The 21,272-nt window shown below is 40.3% G+C and overlaps 1 protein-coding gene across 2 annotated transcripts; it reads left to right on the top strand.

Annotated features, from left to right (window-relative positions):
* Nucleotides 1–435: 435 nt before the first annotated feature.
* Nucleotides 436–21,128, top strand: LOC122309563 (transcription initiation factor TFIID subunit 15). 2 transcript variants are annotated; one of them, XM_043123071.1, is made up of 8 exons: nt 436–679; nt 2,334–2,487; nt 2,655–3,010; nt 3,122–3,319; nt 4,730–4,813; nt 6,446–6,527; nt 6,604–6,730; nt 20,604–21,128. In XM_043123071.1, the coding sequence occupies exons 2-8, from the start codon at nt 2,368–2,370 to the stop codon at nt 20,828–20,830; spliced, it is 1,194 nt and encodes a 397-aa protein (XP_042979005.1). In that variant the 5' UTR covers nt 436–679; nt 2,334–2,367; the 3' UTR covers nt 20,831–21,128. The 2 variants fall into 2 exon arrangements, with proteins under 2 accessions (XP_042979005.1, XP_042979006.1); XM_043123072.1 differs by lacking the exon at nt 436–679 and adding an exon at nt 707–1,026.
* Nucleotides 21,129–21,272: the final 144 nt, after the last annotated feature.

The following is a 21,272-nucleotide window of genomic DNA, read 5'->3' as shown; positions in this document are numbered from 1 at the left end:
TTCACACTGAAGTCACGGGTTACTAAGGTCTAATCCTAAGTTGTCTTTAGGTGGGGTGTTACAATGGCGGTGGAGGCCAACGGTAGTGGAAGACACAACCATTGTGACTGTCGGACACGCATTGAAGATTGGATGGAAAATTTTCAGATTTCAGATACAGTCCATTTCTCACTATTTTAACAAGAGAAAATATTGAGAGTAACCATTATTCATCATTACACACCATACATCTTATACAAAACATTTATATATCTTATGAAAAGCATCTCTATATCTTATAAAAATCTATAAATATATGGTGTGCAACATGAATAGTGACTGCTGCCTAGGAAATCCCTTTTAACAAAAGATGGAATTAAGGACATTATGGTCATTCACACAAGAGACACGTAAGGACTGCGAGGGGAGTTCCCATCCGGAACTTCGTAGACGGACTCAAAACAGAAAGGGAAGACGGAGTACTGAACTTTGTATGTTAAACGACGACGTTACATGTGCGTAGTTCAATTCCCGTGTTTCTGGATCCTCCATTTCCATTTACATCTTTAAACAGAACAGCAATTCTTAAACAGAATACCCCGACTCTCTTTTCTCTCTGTGGATCTGAAACCGAATCACGACGGATGAAGACTGCGCTTCTCAAGGATTGCGAACTTAGCGGCCTTTATTGAGTCTCAAGGTCTCTTTCTTCTTCTTCTTCTTCTTTCCAGATCTCACAACATTTATCGGGTTTTGCGAAGACATTCCCAGCAACATATTTGCAAAGCACGATACATTCGAATTCTTCCACTTTCAGGGGAACCCTTTTTTTCCTATACTGTTAAGTTATTTGGGGATCTCAGATTTTACAATTACCTTCGTCCTTTGAAATTTTATAGAAAGCACTGCCAGCGAGATAAGTTTTCGTAGTTAAGATTAGCTTTTAGGGTTTGAATGAAGTTGTATTTTGCCTACGTGTCGTCTCATAATCCAAGCTGATATAAGTAAGCCACGGCATGGTTATCATTCCCAAATAAGTTTTACAGGGTAAGGTAAAATGTCTTGAATTCCCATTTTTAGTCTATGAGTGAAGGAATGGAATATTATCCAAGTCTTGAGTAATGGGCGTTGATTATTCAATATTTGTTTATGGTGGGATTTGAACATTAAATTCTATTAATTTGAATCACTTATCATACCAAACATGTTAATAGATTATACGTTCTACCTTAATTTTGTCTTTGGCACGTTTTCCAGCAAATCTGATGGAATTTACCAAGTATTATTGTTGTTGTATTTACCTGTTTGGTTGGAATTTAGTTTAGTTCCTGAATGCTGTTTTCAAGCTAATTTATGTACTGCATGAGTATCTCTACTTATTTATGTGAAATCATACTAAAGAGAAATAAAACTAATTAGTAGATTGCTAAAACCAAGATTGTGATATTGAAGATGTGTTTTCAGAAAGAAAGAAGTGTAAATGGATTACTATTTTATTATGGATCTTTCTTAACTAATTGTGCTGTGCACAATTCCGTTGAGTTAGCTTGGTGCATGGGTTTAATAAAACCATCTTATGAAAGAAGGTCATGTGGAAAGACGTGGTTGATACATTTGGATTGCAGATTTTTGGAATATTGCTTCCTTAGAATCGGAATTCATGTCATGAATAATATGTGGTGTCAAATAATTCTTTTATTTATTCTTCTTGGAGGCCACTGAAACACCCCCACATTGTTGGGGGCTAGGAACATGTGTAGAACTGCTTTTCTTCTCAAAAAGTCTCAATTATTAGTGTATTTATCATCTAGTGTTTGCTCCTTTTTTAGCAGTGAGAATGAAATTTTACTCAAGCATTGGTGTTATGATAATTTCTTGTAATTTTAAGAGATTGACTTCATATTAGTATATGTTAAACCGGATAAGTGTAAGCATAACTTATTAAATGCTGTCAATGGGGCCTTATCTCACATGGACCTTCCTTCCTTCTTTAGAATGCAGTAGATAATTTTTTCACAAGTCCCATTAAGTGCACACTTAACCTACCAATGAAGGAAAAAAGGGCACCTGTTGCTGCAGCATCAACATTAGGATGGCTAAATAAAATTAATATGATGCACAGACATTATAAATTGGAGCTGACTTGATAAATTCCTTCAAAACGAACTTTTAGATTTATCTGTCATCTTATGAGTCTAAAAATGAGTCTTGGGCTTTTAATCATGACCATAAATTGCTTCACCTGAATGAATTTTGAGTTCCAAATACAAAGAATTTCTTTTTCAGCTCACATATTTCTGCTATATTTTCCTTGCCCAACTGAATTCAGTCACACCCATTGCATCTTTTTGTAGAGTTTGGTCCTTGATTTCATGAAATTGGAGAGAAATGGCAAGCTATTCGGGAAAGGGAGCCCCTTCAAATGGATCTGTCTATATAAGCAACTTGCCTGATGGGACTGATGAAAATATGTTGGCTGAATATTTTGGCACCATAGGGGTACTAAAGGTTGGGAACCTAATCTATTGCTGTAAATAGTTGCACTCGGTCCCTGTTTATCAAGTGGACTATGAAATCTTTTTCTTTCTTTCTTTATTTATTTATTTTTATTATTTATTTATAAGAAGCACAGGAGTTTTGTGCCGTTGTTTTTATTCTTGATTTATACTTCACAGAAAGACAAGCGAACAGGTCGTCCTAAGATATGGTTATACCGAGACAAAGTGACCGATGAACCGAAGGGAGATGCTACTGTAACATATGAGGACCCACATGCTGCACTAGCTGCTGTTGAATGGTTTAACAACAAGGATTTTCATGGTAACATTATTGGAGTTTTTATAGCAGAGTCAAAAAACAAAGATGAGCAGACATATAACTCGGGTGGAGATCCGAATGATGGTGGTGATTTTGGTGGATTAGAGGAAAATGCCGGAGATATGAATGGGGGTGGTGGAAGAGGAAGAGGTCGGGGTGATGCTTCAGGAAAGGCATGGCAACAGGAGGGGGATTGGTTGTGTCCGAATACAAGGTCTGTGATGTGAGATTGGTGAGCAGCTCCTTCTTGCTTTTCTTTTCACTGTTTTCAAATTCTAAGCTATGATTTGTGCAAATGGCTTCTGATGTTACTTTATCCAAGCAGTTGTACAAATGTAAATTTTGCATTTCGTGGTGTATGCAACCGCTGTGGAAGTGCTCGACCTGCTGGTGCCTTTGGTGGTGGTGCAGGGGCTGGTGGTAGTGGCAGGGGTCGTGGTGGCAATGATTCTGGGGGCCCTGGTCGTGGAGTTGGTGCTACTACTGGAGGACTATTTGGTCCAAATGATTGGCCTTGTCCTATGTAAGACTCTGTTTTATTAAACTGTCGGTGTTTAGGGATTTTACGTTTTGCTGCAATATTCATAATGCTTATTTCGAAGATTGCAAGAAAATGGTATTGGAGCTCAAGTACTTTTTGCTTAATACTATATTTATTGGATAGTGGTCCACAATAGTGTAGAGTCTTCTAACTTGTGAAAAAAAAAAAAATTGTGTAGTCTTCTATTTCTACTTTCCATGAATTGTTAGCACTTTTTCCCTTTGTCGGTTGGGTAAATCTCTTTTATACTTCCTGTATTGGGGTTTCATCCTCTTTAGTTAGTTTACAGTCTTTTATAAAATTTTATCTTACTTACATAAAAAAAGGTTTTCCTGCACTTCTAAAAATTCTCTCTCCCACCCCATTTTCTTAATGATCGTTTTATGATCCAACTTTTATCATGTAAATTTTACTCTCTATATATGGTGAAAGCTTAGTGTTCATGTCTTATAGGGTAACCCTATTTGGCCAAACAGCATATAACTTTTGAGTAAATGATTTTCCATTTCGGGGAAAGAGAGTAGCTCGGAGTCAAAACACACTGTTGGGTAGAAAGCTTGGTGATCAAGTTGCTCTACATATTGAATGAGCAGGAGGCGGAAGGGAATATCTATCAGATTGATTGGTCCAAGTTCATTGTGTTCTCTAAGTTGTGAAGAATTATTAAACTTTGGGCCTTTTAAGAGGCTTTAGCGATGATGAACTCTAGGTTGGCGTTGATAGGTCTACGTATCTACATTACTACTGGGCTAACATGAGATAGAACCTTGGCTGAACTTTTTGTCATACCAACAGTTCATCAAGCATGGCTCACATGAACTTGATTATTTTGGTTAAACCTAGTAAGGCCGTCCCTTAGTACCATAGCAACTGTGGTGCATATACTTATTTCTGCTGAAAATATTGGAGACACAATGATTATTTCCCAATAATGTAAAATTTGCAGATTGCCATTCCAGGGCAAGTTTTGATGTCCTCTTGGAAAGCCTTATGGTTAATGCTATTTTAATGTACTAAATTTACAGTATGTTAATAGGTAGGCATTTCCATCATGGCAATCCATTGTTATGTACTCCTAAGTCAGCATGAAAATTGATCCGAACTTATCATAAGACAGGAAATGTGAATCATGTGATTAAAATGCTGCCTAACTGCTTGATTTAATGCCCAAAGTCCTAGGATTGAATGAAGCAGCCTGGTTTGATGGCTTTTTTGCTTTTCCGTTTCTTCACTTGTTCTCTATTCTTAGTTTTTCCCGAGTCAGCTCCCTAGTGAAATGTATCAGTTATTTGAGCATATTATCATTTATATCCATGCTCGTGTCTTGTGTTGGGATGAGTGTATCATTACTCTTGTTTCTTATGCCTTATGCCTTGTGCTTTTGTTGGTCAGGTGTGGTAATATCAACTGGGCAAAGCGCACTAAATGCAATATTTGCAACACGAACAAGCCTGGTCACAACGAGGGTGGTGTGAGGTAGTGTATAATAGTTACTTGGATTTGTGTATTTGTTAATTGTGTCAATTGAAAAATCAAACACATTTTGATCTGTTAGGGCAACACTTGTAATGCATCAAGAGAACAGTAGTGGAAGTGGTGGTGTGCTCTCATGATTTCTACCATAAACGTGATGGAACTTATTAAGGGGAAAAAGATAAAAACAAAAAACGAAAAAAATGAACAAGTGATGAACTAAAAAATAACCTTTTCCTTTAAAAATCCTATGCATTGAGTGTAATTATCTATTATGATGGTGCTCAGAAAATTTTTTCTGTTACATTTGATCATTTGATCTATAGATTTATATCTTCTTGTGCATTTTTCTAGGGAATGATATGGCATTTCTTGTTGTTCATTTTGGCAAATGGAAATTCTGGTCAATTTTGTCTATTTTTCCAAGATTTGGATTTTCTAATCAATCATATACTTCTACTCATTTGTTTTTACTATTTTTTTTGGAAAGAGGGGAGGGGGGGCGGTTGGATGGGGAGAGCCATAGTCATTTATTTTTGGGTTGAATACTCATTTAGTCTCTAGGTTGTGCTATCATGGCATAAAAATTCCTTAAATTTCTAGAAGAAATCAATTTGTTCTTTCGTTATTATTATTATTTTTTTTAAATTTTGAATTAAAATGATCCTTTCATCATTTTGCTGTTAATGATCATAAATGCGCTATATCAACAATAGAGAAATTCGTTGTGTATTAAATTGTCACATCATAATAAAATTCGTTTTTTTTTTTAAATATAAAAAAATGAGAAGATACCCAAAAATAAGATTTTTAGTAATAGTAATAATAATAATAATAATAATAATAATAATAATAATAATAATAATAATAATAATAATAAAGAGGGAGGGCTAGACCCCCTCTGCCCAAGGCAAGGCTGTGTGGCTGCCCACGACTGTGTTGGGGGCGGGCTGAGGCCTAATTTCGGTCACCCTCTGCCAGAGGCAGTCCACCCGTTTCTGGTTTGGATTTGGATCCACCCCATGCAAGGATGGCCTACACTCCCACTTTTGCCGATGGGTGACCTCCACTCCCACATGGGTGGAGACCTACTGCATGGGGATAAATGCCAAGGGCCCTCCAATATGGGACGGCTGAAATCCAGCTCTGCCTTGTGTGGTGCTGCCATTGGTGGGTGCACCACCTTGCCATGGGCAGAGGGGCTCTGCCCTCCGATCTTCCATTTACTTTTTTATAATTTTGCTATTTAATTGATTTTTATAGCTTTTTAGTTTTAGTTTTTAAATATTTTAGAACTAGTTTTTAAAATTTTAGTTTTTTGGTTTTTTTCGTTGTTGTGATTTTCTTAAAAAATTGATAACGACAAGGCAAGTTAAAGCACATGGCAAAATTCCCTTGGTGCTGGCATAGCACACCATTTAGGTCACAAATGCAGATGAATGAAAAATTATTTTGACTCAAAATGAAAAACCCAATGATCAGATTTTCTTTAAAACTGCAAAAACCGGGAATCAAATGTGTAAGCCTTTTATTTTTTGGCTTGTATCTATACGAATTTTCGTTTTTGCTTCAATGTGTAAGCCTGAAACATTTTAGATGTAATCCTGTTATTCAACTGATTTATCTGCTAAACAGAGGAGGACGTGGGGGAGGTTACAAAGAACTTGATGAAGAAGAATTAGAGGAAATTAAGCGACGTCGTCGGGAAGCTGAAGAAGTAAGATCAATTGGCATATTGTGTTAAGTTGCCTATTTTATTTCGCATTTCGACATTATTTTTTTCTTAATCTCAGGATGATGGTGAGCTATATGATGAGTTTGGAAATCTGAAGAAAAAGTTCCGTGCTAAAACGCAGCAAGCTGAAGCTGGACGGGCGCTTCCAGGTTCTGGGCGTGCTGGATGGGAGGTTGAGGAACTAGGTACATTTTGCATTTTTATGTGTAACAGATTATATTTAGTACATCTTTTGAGAGTAACTAGCATCCCTTTTGGAAGACTTGTTTGTTTAATGTGATGGCCTTCTCTAGTCAATGTGAGTTGAGATTAAACCAAATAGACTTGTCCTCTAGCATAAGTGTAACTCCCCCAGAAAAGGCCCAAGCCACATCTAGGCTATTATTCAAAAGGACTGGTCAATGGTATAATTGGAGCTCCTTGAAACTCATTATAAAGGGCAAGAACTTTTATTTTTTAAGCAATGTGGGATTCCATTTCCCACATATACTCGCTCAATAGAGGGGGTATCACAATCTCCCCCCCCCCCCCCCCCCCCCCCCCCCCCCCCCCCCCCCCCCCTCCCTCTCTCCAACAAAAAAAAAAAGAACTTCCCCAACGTCCACATCTGGCCATCCCCTCATTGGTGGCATCACTAGTCACATAATTCTTGTTGGGATTGGACCTGATACCATTTGTGATGCCCAAGAGAATGCTCAAGCCACATTTGGGCTATACTCAAGGCCGGTTTGGATAGTGAGTTGAGTTGAGATGAAAGTTGAATAAAATATTATTAGAATATTATTATTATTTTGGAATTTGAAAAAGTTGAATTGTTTATTATATTTTGTATTGGAAGTTGAGAAAGTTGTAATGATTAGATTAAATGAGTTGAGATAAGTTTGGTAACCAGACGTAGCCTAAAAGAATTGGTTAATGGTACAATTCAAGGCCCTTGAAATTCATTATGAAGGGCAAGAAATTCTCTTTCCTAGCTATATTGGAATTCCATTAACCACCTTTACGAACTCAATATGGGGTATCACAATATGCGACCTAGGTTCATCAACTAATGGTAATGGGTTTTCAATGTGTCACAAGGGTACTTTTATGTTTTCATCTGTTGGCAAGATCTCATTATCTTTCTTGAATAAGCAACTTGAGAATTTTTCATAGCAAACTACCCCCAAAGTTGATTTGGATGAAATAAAATTTTTGTCTCCTATAGCATAATGATGCAGGACAAGCATGCTGAACAAAAAAAAAAAAAAGGTTTCTGTCACAGTACTATTCGACAAAGGCAGATAAAATTTAGGCATAGGCACACACTTATGAATTGGCTATATGAACATATAGGCAAGATGGAAAACCCATCTATTCCAGCATAATATTTCCAATTGTGCGATTTGATTCACAAAAGTGTTAACCGAGAATCCTTTATATATTAGATGCTCTTAAAAGTTTTGGCAAAAAGGACTGAAATATTTTTATCTGAATGGAACTTTTTTTTTTTTTTTGATGAGTAAGAAAATTTATTTGAAAGAAACTTTGAAGTGCAAATTTTCAACTTATTAAAAGAAACTTCGAAGTGTACAATTTACTTTAGGTTTTCCTTGTTTTGCTTGCAACCAGTGAAAGTTTTTATTTTCTGATTGGTAAATAAGATTTTATTGATCGTAAGGATACACAAAAGCCCAAGTACACGGGTCATATACAAGAACAGCGCCTACGAGTGGTGTTCTAGTGATACAAGAAATTCATGAATGTTTTTCTCTTTTTTTGATAAGTAGAAGATTTTTATTAATAAGAATAGGCATATCTCAAGTACTACACAAGGGGGTTATATAACACCGTATAGCCCAATGCCCAGCAACCTCACAATGTATAGCTGAAAGCCCAACAACCTCACAATGTGGTAGAAGATGATCCACAATCTCACCACTATTCTGCACATACAACACTAGTCCACAACAATCACCTAGCGCTTCTGTAAATTATCCATAGTCAAGATCTTGCCTAGAAAAGCTGTCCAAACAACAAATACCACCTTGGGAGGCACCTTGTTTCTCCAAATCCTTCTCCAAGGAAAGTGATTGTTGATGTGTGGGGGACTTGTAGAAAGAATGAACAGAAAATGAACCTTTTCTAGTAGGTACCCACCACAAACTGTTTGTTCCGTGAGAACTCGATCTTATGATTAAAAGTTTGAAATTTTTTGAAAAGTTGCCAACTTCTCAATCATGAGCCGTTCTAATAAAGCTGGCATTAAGCCACTAGACATATCTATGTGGTCAACCACTAATGCTTCTTATTCACGCGCAATCCTGAAAACTATAGGGAATGTGTCCTTGAGGGCTCTATCTCCACACTATTAGTCATGTCAAAATTTTATTCTAGATTCGTCTCCCATCACAAACCTAGTGTGCCGAGCAAAAACCCCCCCCAGTGTCGTCAATGTGCTTACAGACTCCCACTCCATAAACCCCTTGTACCTCACTAGTGACCCCCCCCCCCCCCCCCCCCCGCGCGGCCCCGAAAACCCAAAAAAAAAAAAAAAAAAACCACGCCACCACACAAAAAAAGGCCCATACTTGGAGTCTATCGCCAACTTCCATAAAGCTTCACTTTCAGTATTATACCTCCACAACCATTTCCTGAGGAGAGCCTGATTACCCTCAAATTCCTAATTCTTAGCCCACCTATAGAGATTGGAGAGCATACCTTATCCCACTTGATCAACTGGAACTTGAATTCATCCCCCAACCTGCTCCAAAGGAAAACACGATGGAGTTTCTCAATTCGGATTGCCACACTCACTGGAATTGGGAACTAAGATAAGAAATAGTTGGTAAACTGGACAAATTGCTCTTGATTAGTGTGGTCCTACCACCTTTTCCAACCTACCAATCTATGTTCAATCTTTTCAATTACTTCATCCCATAAAGATTTAGTCTTGAAAGTGGCCTCCAAAAGAAGGCCAAGGCATTTCTTGGGAAAGGAGGAGACCTTACATCCAAGAGTGTTAGTTGACAATCGGATATTGCGAATGTTTCCAACTGGAACCAACTCCAACTTAGATAAGTTCACTTTCAAACCGGACACAACTTCAAAGCAAAGTAGGAGTGCCCTTAAAGCATGCATCTGGTTTTGTTTTGCCTCACAAAATATCAAAAGTATCATTTGCGAACAACAAATGAGAAGTATTAAGAGTACGCCGATTGGTGTCACCAACTGATAATCGAGCCATAAAGCCATTGTCAACCATAGCAGAGACTATTCTACTAAGTGCCTCCATAACAATAACAAAAAGTTAAAAAATTAAAAAAGTTATATTGGCTAGATCCTTGACTTTTCAATCATAATGTGTGTAGTATTTTAACCCTGCCGTCACCCTTCACCTGAGGCACTGGTTGGCATCACCCTTTACCTAAGACACCCCACCATTGCCACAAACAAGGCCGATAGACTCTGGCATCTCTACTGAGGGCACTTCTGGTGACGGTCCTCCCTCCGGCGACCTGGAATTTTTCAAATTTCTCGAAGACGTTGAGGAGATTTCTTGGAGGTATCATCCACCATCGTACCTATGCCACCCTGACACAGACAACCGATGGACCCCAGCAACTCCTCTGAGGGCACTCTGGCGTCGGTTCTCCCTCTGGTGATCAGATTTTTCAGGAAACCACTCCTTTGATTTCATCGGCGCAAACCTGCATCATATCTGCATGTTTTGGGAGATGATGCCGGAGATAACGAAGTGAGAGGAAGCTTGATGTTTTGGGAGATGATGTTGTGATTTGGGACCAGAGGATGATGACGCGTGACGCGGATTCATTTCAGAAGGAAGGTGAGAGGTGGTTGAAGGTGGAATAAGAAACTTTCATTTTTACAAAAGAGGGAGGAAATAGCTTTTGCATCTCTAAATGTAGTACAAGGATAGCTAAGTTCATGTGTCTATGTGGGACGACAGCTTCATGGGTTGGTAAGGGGATAGAGGATTGTTTAGAACTCATCTGTCATGATGGATTCTTTAGGGAGTTAAGGATGGGTAACGGGGGTTTCGTCATTTAGCATCATATTAATGCAAGGGGTAGTTTTCTGCTACTTTCAGGATTCCGGAATGGAACGGGGAAAGGTTTGTTGGTGATCCTTGAAGGTGCAAATGGCATTAGATGGAAAGGTTTTCTGAATTCCATTCAAAGCGTCACTGGGTCCAAAGCCGCTGTTCTGAAGCATGCAAATAGAGGGGAGTTCCTTGATGGAAAGACAGTGGGAAGGCCTTCTTCGGTCAAAGGTTCCTCGTATGCCTTGATGTTGAGGTCATTGGTGGGTAGTCTAGTCGAGAATAGCTCCACGGTGGAAGAAAAGGGTAAGACACTTGTAGGAGACAAAGGCTGTTGAGTGAAATTGGGAGAAGTGGAGAGGGTAAGCACCATGTGGTTTAGGGTGGAATGGCTACCTTGGTCAAGTGTTTTGAGTGTGGGAGAAGTGGAGGGGGTCTTGTGGCTGTTACAACTCAATTGACAGGAGTGATGGAGTATGTGAGAGATCTTATGATTAGTGTGGATAAGGGGTTGGACCTGGTCATGGTTTGGGTGGTGGGTTGAAAACGGATGAGGGGGGGTGGGGGGTAGATCCTACGCTGGCATCACTGTTCACGCCGGTTTTCTGTTTGACTACCCTCAGTCACTAGTTGTAATTGGGGTTGGTAACTTTTTCCAAGGTTCACTTTCAATTGAAGATGTGGGGGGGGGGGGTTCTTCCAGGGTTTTGAATACTTTGGAAAGAAGTAGACGAACTTCTTTTAGAAGATGAAAATGGTGTAATAGAAGGTAGTGCCCCCCCTACCTGTTCTATCCTGAGGGAGTAGTAGGGTCTGACAAGTGGCACATAAAGGGTCATTGGGGGGTGGAGCACCTACAAGCAATGTTCTTGTTGTTGGAATGACGACACCTATGCTAGAGGCAAAGGAACTCTAACGGTGATAGCAAAAATATAGTTGTTGAGGAGGTTTGGGATTTTAATGCAGCATACACACTGTAGGGAGGAAATTACAGGTTTATTGTTGGTGCCTTGTGAGGAGGAATGTCTAGGGTCAGGAGAGCAGTTGGGAACTGTGTCTAGAGATAATGTTGTTCCCTTGGTTATTAGTACTTCTTGATTTTAATCTACTATTTAGACATTCATTGGCTATTAGTATTGAATTCAGTATTTGTCTTCCCCTCACAAATGCGTTGTGGGGTCTTGAAAAATAATCCTCCATGTCCCTTAGGTGGTTTGCTAGAACCTTGGAGATAAGCTTATACGCCTCCATTCACAAGACTAATAGGCTGATAATCCTTAACATTCAAAGCCTCAACCTTCTTGGGAATAAGTGCAATAAAAGTAGCATTGAGGCTTTTCTCAAACTTCCTAACCGAGAAGAACTCTTGGAATACCTTCATAAATTATCCTCCACCACTTCCCTAGCATGATTGGAAGAACTTCTGGAATACCTTCATTAAATTAACTTCATGAACCTCTGTCTCCTCGAAGGGACTCCCCAGCCAAAAAACACTTTGTTGCTCAATGGTCTCAAAGGCTAACCCGTTGAGTTTTGGCCCCCGCACCACCTGCTCGGTAAGCAACTGTTCAAAGAAACCAGCAACATGCTCTTTAATCTCAGTGAACTCCATGGAAACAGCCCCATCTATGTTCAAAATCTTAATTGTATTATTTCTTGTGCTGTATAAATTCGGCCCATAAATCCAGCAGAAGCCCACATAAAATTATCTTCCACGTTTTTAAAGGAGCATGCCATTATGTATTCCCCAATGTACTCCTTCATTTTATCCACTACCTTTCGATCCCACATAACTAGTACTCCACCTTAGACCCTGAGAGAAGCAAGGTAAACCCAGTCAACATATGGACAGCTCCACAAGCTTCGAATAATACTTCTTGAGATAATTTCCATCTTAGTTTCCTGCAAGCAAATAATGTCCACCTTGAGCAAATTTTTATCCGAAGACGCTTGTTAGCCTCATTAAGCCCTCATACACTCTAAGATACAATCTTGGGCTTCATAAAGAAATTGCTGGCACCCTCCCATTGGACTTTTTTCTGCTTGAGCTGCCCTCATAATTAATAGACCAAGTCAATCTCTTTAAGTCCCGCTGTTTTTTTTGGAACCGGACTTCTTAAGCTGAGTGTGTCCTGCTTCAATGGCAGTGAGCAATGCCATAAATTTATCCTCATAACCCTCACACTCAATCCCCACATAATTTTGGATCTCCTTCAGTTTCTGTAGCACCCAGTCAGAGAAGACTGAGCTAGGCTGATATGGTGGCAAAGAATTTAAAGAATGGGTTCACCAGCCATCTCAATACCTTCCCCACATTGCTCAATGCGACTCCATTGGCTCCCCCATCTCTCCCTCAGAAGAGAGAGACCTACACTCCCAGTCTTGGTCCTCATTCACAGCCACCAGCATCTGTAAGTGGCATTTCTTCATGGAACAAAGTATCCGTAAGTGAATGTTCATGCCTTTAAAATTAATTACAATCAACCAATGGAACGAAGTATTAAAAAAGAAAGTTCGAACTTCATCCATTGGCAGATCTTTATTGTTGGCTAAAACTTATCCTGTTCGTGAAGTTTATAATTTGGAGGAAGAAAGGTCGTTGATTGTTTGTCATTTTGGGTCGTATTGTGTCTAAAGACCATGCATGTGACACAACATGGCCTTAGAAGTCTTCAATTGATAGTTGTATAAGGAATATTTGAACAAAGCCTAATAATTCGTATGTGTAGGAAAGCGGACATAATGGCTTCTACATAGGTGATATATTACTCGATAACATAACGGCGCCTTCATATGCAGGAGTGGTTTTAATTTATTGTGGGTAGGGTTATTGCTGATGATCATTTTAAATTTTCCTATTTGTGCTCTGAAAGAGTTCTAATTTTGCATCTTTTTTAGGCTCAATGGTGAATTGAGGTTTATATGTTGCTGCCTAATAGCAAATAGTGATGCCTGGCTCAATGATGAATTGAGTTTTATATGTTGCTTCCTAATGGCAAATACTTTTTTTTTTTTTTTTTTTGATAGATAATATGGATTTTATTCATAGTAAATAGGCAATGCCCAAGTACACGGGTAGTATACAAGAGAATAAACCTAAATACAATCTAAAACAGAAACAGAACTAAAGAAAAACATTACAAAAGTTGATATCCCTTAAAAGATTATTCGCCCAAAAGTTTAAAGTGTTGAAGAAAAAGTCCCTAAGTTCCATCCTTGTGCGTTCTCGATCTTCAAAACACCTCCCATTTCTCTCGAGCCATAGACACCAGAATAAGCACAGTGGGATCATTCTCCACTCCTCTATATTTCGCCTACTTCCAGCTGCTCCTTGCCAGCAAATCAAAAAATCCACCACTTGAAAAGGCATGACCCAAACGATGCCTAGTTTGACGAATAACTCATTCCACAAAGCCATTGCCATTTCACAATGAAGAAACAAATGGTTGACAGATTCACCATCATTTTTACACATGGTGCACCAGTCCATCACATAAAAGCCCCTTTTCCTCAAATTATCGGTAGTTAAAACTTTCTCAAGCGACACCAACCAGCCAAAAAACGCAACTTTACTGGGCACTTTAGCTTTCCAAATACATTTCCAAGGAAAAGTTATATTACCAAGGCTAGTTAAGATCTTGTAATAGGATTTCACAGAAAATCTGCTTTTAGAATCATGAGTCCACTGCAGCATATCATCCCTTGTCTGATCAATCTTAGAAGCATAAAGGATAGCATAGAAATCAGCAGCTTCGCTCACTTCCCAGTCCTGTAAGTCTCTAGAGAAATCGACATTCCAGTTTAGCATGTTATTAGTGAACAAGTAAGAATCTGCCACTGCAGCCCCTTTACATGTAGCAATCCTGAATAGGCGAGGGAATGCTAATTTAAGAGCTAGATCACCACACCATACATCATGCCAAAAAGAGATGTTGGATCCCGTCCCCACTTTGAGATTAGTGTTTCTGACAAAGTCCCCCCATCCCTTACGAATAGACTTCCATAGACCCACCCCAAACACCCCTTTTATTTCATTAGTACACCAATTCCCCCAAATCCTTCCATATTTAGCATCAACAATCTGTTTCCACAAAGCAGTATCCTCATTGTTATACCTCCAAAGCCACTTCCCAAGAAGAGCTTTATTAAAAATTTTCAGATTCCGCACACCCAAACCTCCACAAGACACCGGAGTAGTAACCTTCTTCCAATTCACCAAGTGAAGTTTTCTTTCCCCCCCTTTTCCATCCCATAAGAAATTTCTGAAAATCCTCTCAATAAGATTTACCACTCTCATTGGAATAGGAAAAAGAGAGAGGAAATAAGTAGGTAAATTAGACAAGGTGCTTTTAATTAATGTAACTCTGCCCCCTTTGGATAAATAGATCTTTTTCCAGCCAGCTAATCTCCTTTCAATCTTTTCTATCACCCCATCCCAAATGGAGACAGAATTATGGGGAGCCCCCAAAGGTAAACCAAGGTATTTCATAGGTAGCGAAGAAACTTTGCAGCCCATAATATTAGCCAAATCATATATATTGCTGACTGAACCCACTGGAACGATTTCAGACTTATTTAGGTTTACTCTAAGTCCAGAAACAGCTTCATAACATAACAATAAAGCTCTCAAGGCCCGAAGATGATCCTGGTTAGCTTCGCAGAAAAGTAAAGTGTCATCTGCGAAGAGAAGATGAGAAACAGTGATGCAGCCCCTATCAGCATCTCCCACCTTGAAGCCTGCCATATAACCTCCATCAATTGCCAACTCAATCATACGACTCAAAGCGTCCATGACTAAGACAAAGAGGAAGGGAGACAAGGGATCTCCTTGCCTTAAGCCACGAGAACTGCTGAAAAAACCAGCCGGACAGCCATTCACCAAAATAGAAAACTTGGTCGTAGAAATACAATGAGTTATCCAAGAGCACCATTTCTCCCCAAAGCCAAATTTCTTAAGCAAATAAAGAAGAAAGTCCCAATTTACATGGTCAAAAGCTTTTTCCATGTCTAATTTGACTAAGATTCCAGATTGACCTGTCCTTATTCTGTTTTCCAAACACTCATGAGCAATAAGAACCGAATCAAGAATTTGTCTTCCCTTCACAAACGCGTTTTGAGGCTTTGTGATAATTTTATCCATAACCATGCTGAGGCGATTGGCTAACACCTTAGAGAGGATCTTATAGACCCCGTTGACCAAGCTGATTGGTCGAAAATCCCTTATTTCAACAGCACCTACCTTCTTAGGGATAAGGGCTAAAAAAGTAGTATTAAGACTCTTTTCGAATTTGCTGTAGGAGTAAAATTCTTCAAAGACTTTCATAACATCATCCTTCAAAATATCCCAACAAGCTTGGAAAAAAGCCATAGAGAAACTGTCAGGACCCGGAGCTTTATCCTTAGACATGCCCCTAACCACATCTAGCACTTCATCTTCCTCAAAGGGCCTCTCCAGCCAAGAAGCAGTTTGATTATCTATGGAGTCAAAAACCAGCCCCTCTAACTTGGGCCTCCAAGAGAAATCTTCCCGAAAAAGTTTCTCATAAAAATTCGCAATATGCTCTTTTATCTCTTCCTTATCACAAATCACATTATCGTCAACCTGGAGGACTTCTATGGTATTATTTCTGCGATGTGAATTAGCCATTCTATGAAAGAATTTCGTGCATTTGTCTCCTTCCTTGAGCCATAAAATCCTGGATTTTTGCCTCCAAGAGATTTCTTCCATAAGCATTAATTTATTAATATCCGCCGACACCCTTATCTTCAATTCCTTTTCATCACTAGAAATTGTACCCCTCAACTCCTTTTCCTCCAAATTAGACAACTGTTCCAGCAGGCATAATCTGTTGTTCTTGACATTGCCAAAAAACTCAGCATTCCATTTCTTCAAATCTCTTTTGAGTTCTTTTAATTTTCCTGCCAAGATAAAGCTGGGTGTACCTATAAAGTGATAGGAGGCCCACCACCTTCTAACTCTATCAACGAAACCTTCCTCCTTCAACCACATATTTTCAAATTTAAAGGGTCTTGGGCCACTAGCAATGCCCCCACAGTCCAACAAAATAGGATAATGGTCAGAAACAACGTGCTGTAACCTTTTCTGACTTAACTCCGGAAAAGTGGCTTCCCATGATGCTGAAACAAGAAATCTATCGATACGGGACCAAGCCCTTCCGTTTGACCAAGTGAAATCTCCACCCACCATGGGCAAATCAATCAATTGCATGTCAGAAATAAATTCAGAAAAGTCAAACATGGCTTTAGAAATAATCGAGTCCCCATCTCTCTCACAAGGAAAACGGGTAATGTTGAAGTCCCCTCCAATGCACCATGGAAGATCCCACCAACTACAAATGCCCGCAATTTCATCCCACAGAGAACTCCTACAAGAGTCTAAATTTGGCCCATAGATACCAGCAAAAGCCCATTCAACACCATCAACTACGTTCTTAAAATGGCAAGCCACCAAGAATTCTCCCACATAGTGATTAATCATTTCCACTACCCTTCGATCCCACATAACAATGATACCTCCGGAGGCTCCGTTAGAGACTAACTCAACCCAACCCACATAGTTACAATTCCATAAATTATGAATCACCGATTGGCTAACCGCTTTCAGTTTAGTTTCTTGAAGACAGTAAATATCAGCCTTCCACTGCCTTAACATATTTTTTACCCAAAGACGCTTTCTAAAGTCGTTCAACCCCCGACCATTCCAAGAAATAATTTTAGGTTTCATAAAGAACATTAACAGCCCTCTCCTTACCTTTATCTCTAAGAGTACTCCCACCCTTGGAATTGTAATTAACCGTGCATTCCAACCTCTTGAGCTCCCTTTCCTTCTTAATTGCAGACCTTGCCAGGGCAGGATGCCCAGCTTCAATAGCCGTGAGGAGAGCTCTGAATTGCTCTTCATAACCCTCACAAGAAATACCAAGAAAACTACTAAGGTCTTCTGCCTTTCTTACAACCCAATCAGAAGGATTACTAGACCAATCAGTACCAGGGCTAAAAGAGCATGATGGAGCTATATCAAGGTCTTCATCGGAGTCTGGTAACTCACCAGCTTCACCTAATGTAGAAGCATCCCCACCTAATACCAATTGCAGCTCGGGATTAGAAAACTTGGAGCGAGGAACCCGTGTATATACAGACCCTATTTCTCCCTCGATAACGGCATCAGTAGCTTCAACAGCATCCCCATCTGTTGAAACAAAGGTGGACTTCACAATCCCCACCTCTAGTGTAGATCTCGACTCCCCTGAGGAAATGCCAGCCTCTTCCTCTTCATTCGTATCTGCCTGTACCCCTAGCTGTTCCTCAGAGACAGCCTCCCAACTCGCTAGCGCCAAACAGGGATGGTCACCCGAACCTATCGGCGTGTTCTGTGAAGACAGAAGTGTAGCCGAGGCGTTATTTTCCTCTTCCCGACCCTGCTGCTCGAACCGAGATTCGGGAACCCTACTAACTGTAGGGGTTTGGGACGTCGGAAAGCCTCCAGAGGGTTCGCCTGCAACCGCCGGCGACGTCTGTGTCAGTGACGAGGCCGGAGCAGCCATCGGGTCACCTGGTATCGGACTGAGGTTTGGAGAGGCCGAAATATCGGCCTGTTTGAGAATCGGCTTGATAGGAGTTGCCCGTAACTGAGGTACGGGGCTTGTAGATGGGCTCGCAGCTCGTGGATTTGAGGCCCGTTGGCCTGGACTAGGTGTGTGGTCTATTGGGATGGGGACCCGTGGGCTTGGAAGCTGTTGGGGTAAAGAGGTGGGTTTAGAGTATAAATTGGAAGTAAATGGGCCCGGGCCCAGCCCACCCTCTGGCCCTCCCAATACGACCAAATTCCTGCTCCCATTTAGAGACCCATATCTTCCCACTTTGGGAAATGATTTTTCAGAGGCATGCAGGGAGTTTGACGCCGAAGGAGTAGATGTCGAAGTCTCCTTACCCAGTCCCATCACCATATTCAGACCCAAATCAACCTTTTGCACCAGTAAAGAAACTTCCTCCAGCACGCCAGAAAGCTGAGCTCTGACAGCCCAAAGTACACCCTCCACTTCCCCTACTGTTTTGCCCCTGACAAGAGACGTCCCCGTGTCCCCTGGGAAAGGACCAGCTGCTTTCTCCTTCTCTTCCATGGCTGATTTGAAAGCTGCCTCAGAACCAACCACCATGGCATAGGATTTCAAGGCCTGGACAGACTTTCCATCCCTCCGTGACACTGGTTGCGCCACCGTGTGTTCCACTGTTTTTTTTAAGTTGTAGGCAAAGCCTTCCCAGCCGTTGCTCTTTAAACCTTCTGGAATGATCACTGAGCCTCTTCTCCTTCCATTACTATACTCCTCCAAAAGAAGGTAATGTCCTCTAGAATTTCTGAGAAGCTGTATAGTGAACATCCCGTTACCCACCCTCTGTTTTTTGAAGAAATCACCACGCCATCTGGTTCTGATGGCTTCTCCCACCATATTCACCACCCAAGAGGCAGTCGAGCCATTTAAAAGAATGAAAAGAGACATCCTTCTGCTTTTCTCTGTGATACGGAAGTTATAAGCCCCCTCTTTCGCAAAGATGAAAGTTTTCGATTCTACTGAAAAACGTCTAAGCTCTTCCATCATAAAGAAACCAACTGAAAAACGTCTAATGGCAAATACTGATGCCTGTTTCACGCGTTGACAAAAGATTACTGGAGTTTTGTGTTAGGAAAAACAAGTAGGCAATTTCTTTGAAAATTGTTTTCAAATTTGTGGCAATTCAGCTGTTCCCTCCCCCCCCCCCCCCCCCCCCCCCCCCCCCCCCAAAAAAAAAACCACCACCACCACCACCACCACACACACACACACCACAAAAAAAAAAAAAAAAAACCTGCTCTGCCCTGCCTTCTTTTCTCTAGACCAGGTATGGTTAGAGAAACATTTTTATTATAAATACATTTTGTTGAATTGGTATGTTATTTTCCTTTTGAAATTCCTTATTGTAATTGATGTTGATAGATTGAAACAGGTCGGATCTCTAATCATGACACTGCTATTTTCTCTATAGCATTGCAAAAATTATATTAAAAGTGCGAAGGAGTGCAACCCTAGTACACAGGAAGCATACAAGTGTACACCCAAAGAAAAAGGAGCAAAATTCTTTAAGCACTAAAAGATTGAGACTTTGGCTGCTGGTGTGAGCATCAAACTGGGCATAGTCATTTTTTAACATGATGGCTTTAACCTATCATTGTCCTGTCACGGTCGTTAAAGGATCAGCCACATTGCGTTCTTGCCAAAGGCCCAAATACACTAGATTATGCTCAAAAGGACCATCCTCCACACCTCTGAATACTTTGACCATGAGGAGTTGGCCAATATGGTAGATGGTTCCTATATCTAATATGGTGTATTGTTAAAACCACGTATCATTCCAAAACTTGATTTTTGGCCCATCCCCATCAACACAATTAATAAAACGGGAGAAAACACCTCCCTACCCTCTCCTGATGTTTTTCCACACCACAGTTTCAAAAGGCCCACTGTCCATCGTTCTCACATACTACTTAGCTTCCATTGCTATCTGCCATAAAGCTTCCCTTTTATTGTTGTACCACATAACCATTTTCCAATAGAGCTTTGTTGACCAAAAGCAAATTTCCAATGCCCAACCCACCAGATTGGGGTGCAAATCTTAGACTACTTGACTAGGTGGAACTTGAACTCCTTGCCAATGCCTCTGCACAAAAAGCTTCTCAATACACTCTGCTACACCAACTAGTGTTGGAAAGGTTCAGTCCACTATCCGTGATCACTTGCTTTAGGCAGCCTTTTTGTAAGAACTTTGCATGTGTATTTGACATGTTTTTCATATGCTGTTAAATGTAGATTGCTGCATTCCACATCATTTTTAAACCAGCTGATCATGGTTAGTTTGGGCGCAAATGGTTGCTCAGATAGCTAGTGTTACTATTAAACATTCCTAATGGTCGTCATTTTTGTGTTGTTTAACTCTACTCTTTTGTACCAAAATGTTTGCAGGCGTGATTGACCGAGACGGGAGAGAGAGAAGTAGAGACAGAGGAAGGGATCGAGATGATAGGGAGAGCAACAAGAACCGAGAACGAGAAGGCAGGGGCAGACGTAGGAGTCGAAGTAGAGAGAGAGATAGAGGAAAAGATCGGGACCGGGATTATGATCATGACAGAGGTAGAGAGTACGGACGGGACAGGGATCGTGATCGGGACCGGAATAGGCTCCGTTATTGAGAAATGTAGGAATGTTCCTGACTCTGAGCATTGTTTTTGTGGTATTTGGCTTGAGACAGAAGTGATCTGTTGCTGCCTTGGGACGAGTGGCATTTGTTTTGAACTTCTTTTTACGTAGCATGTTTAGCTGGTATGCTAGAAATCTAAGACTGCCCCTTTTCCAGTTTTTGAAACTAGTTTTGAAATTGTGATCCGTGCTGTCGTGTAAACTTGTCCATTTTCCTTCAGGGTATACTTGGATGTAAAACTGACGTTGAATTATAAATATCATTATGCCAAGATAACTTGTTCAGCTTCAGATCCATCTTTTTTCCCCATAAACAGCACTTCAAAATGAATTCAGATTAGTTATGTTTGGAATCATGAAACACGGTCATTTGCTTTTCGTCTCTGTTGCTATGCTCCTGGCCCAGCAGGCTATGTAAGGTCCGCTAAAAGGGTA

Source organism: Carya illinoinensis, chromosome 5 (assembly GCF_018687715.1).
Source record: "Carya illinoinensis cultivar Pawnee chromosome 5, C.illinoinensisPawnee_v1, whole genome shotgun sequence".
In the NCBI taxonomy this organism is placed as follows: domain Eukaryota; kingdom Viridiplantae; phylum Streptophyta; class Magnoliopsida; order Fagales; family Juglandaceae; genus Carya; species Carya illinoinensis.
Note: the sequence above shows the minus strand (reverse complement) of the source record. Positions and strands in the feature narration are given on the sequence as shown.

Bases quoted from the DNA above. Each gene is read 5' to 3' on its own strand.
- LOC122309563 (XM_043123071.1), top strand. From the start codon at position 2,368: ATGGCAAGCTATTCGGGAAAGGGAGCCCCTTCAAATGGATCTGTCTAT. The intron at 3,011-3,121 runs GTCTGTGATGTG...TTATCCAAGCAG, and splicing joins TGGTTGTGTCCGAATACAAG to TTGTACAAATGTAAATTTTG. The intron at 4,814-6,445 runs GTAGTGTATAAT...TCTGCTAAACAG, and splicing joins CACAACGAGGGTGGTGTGAG to AGGAGGACGTGGGGGAGGTT.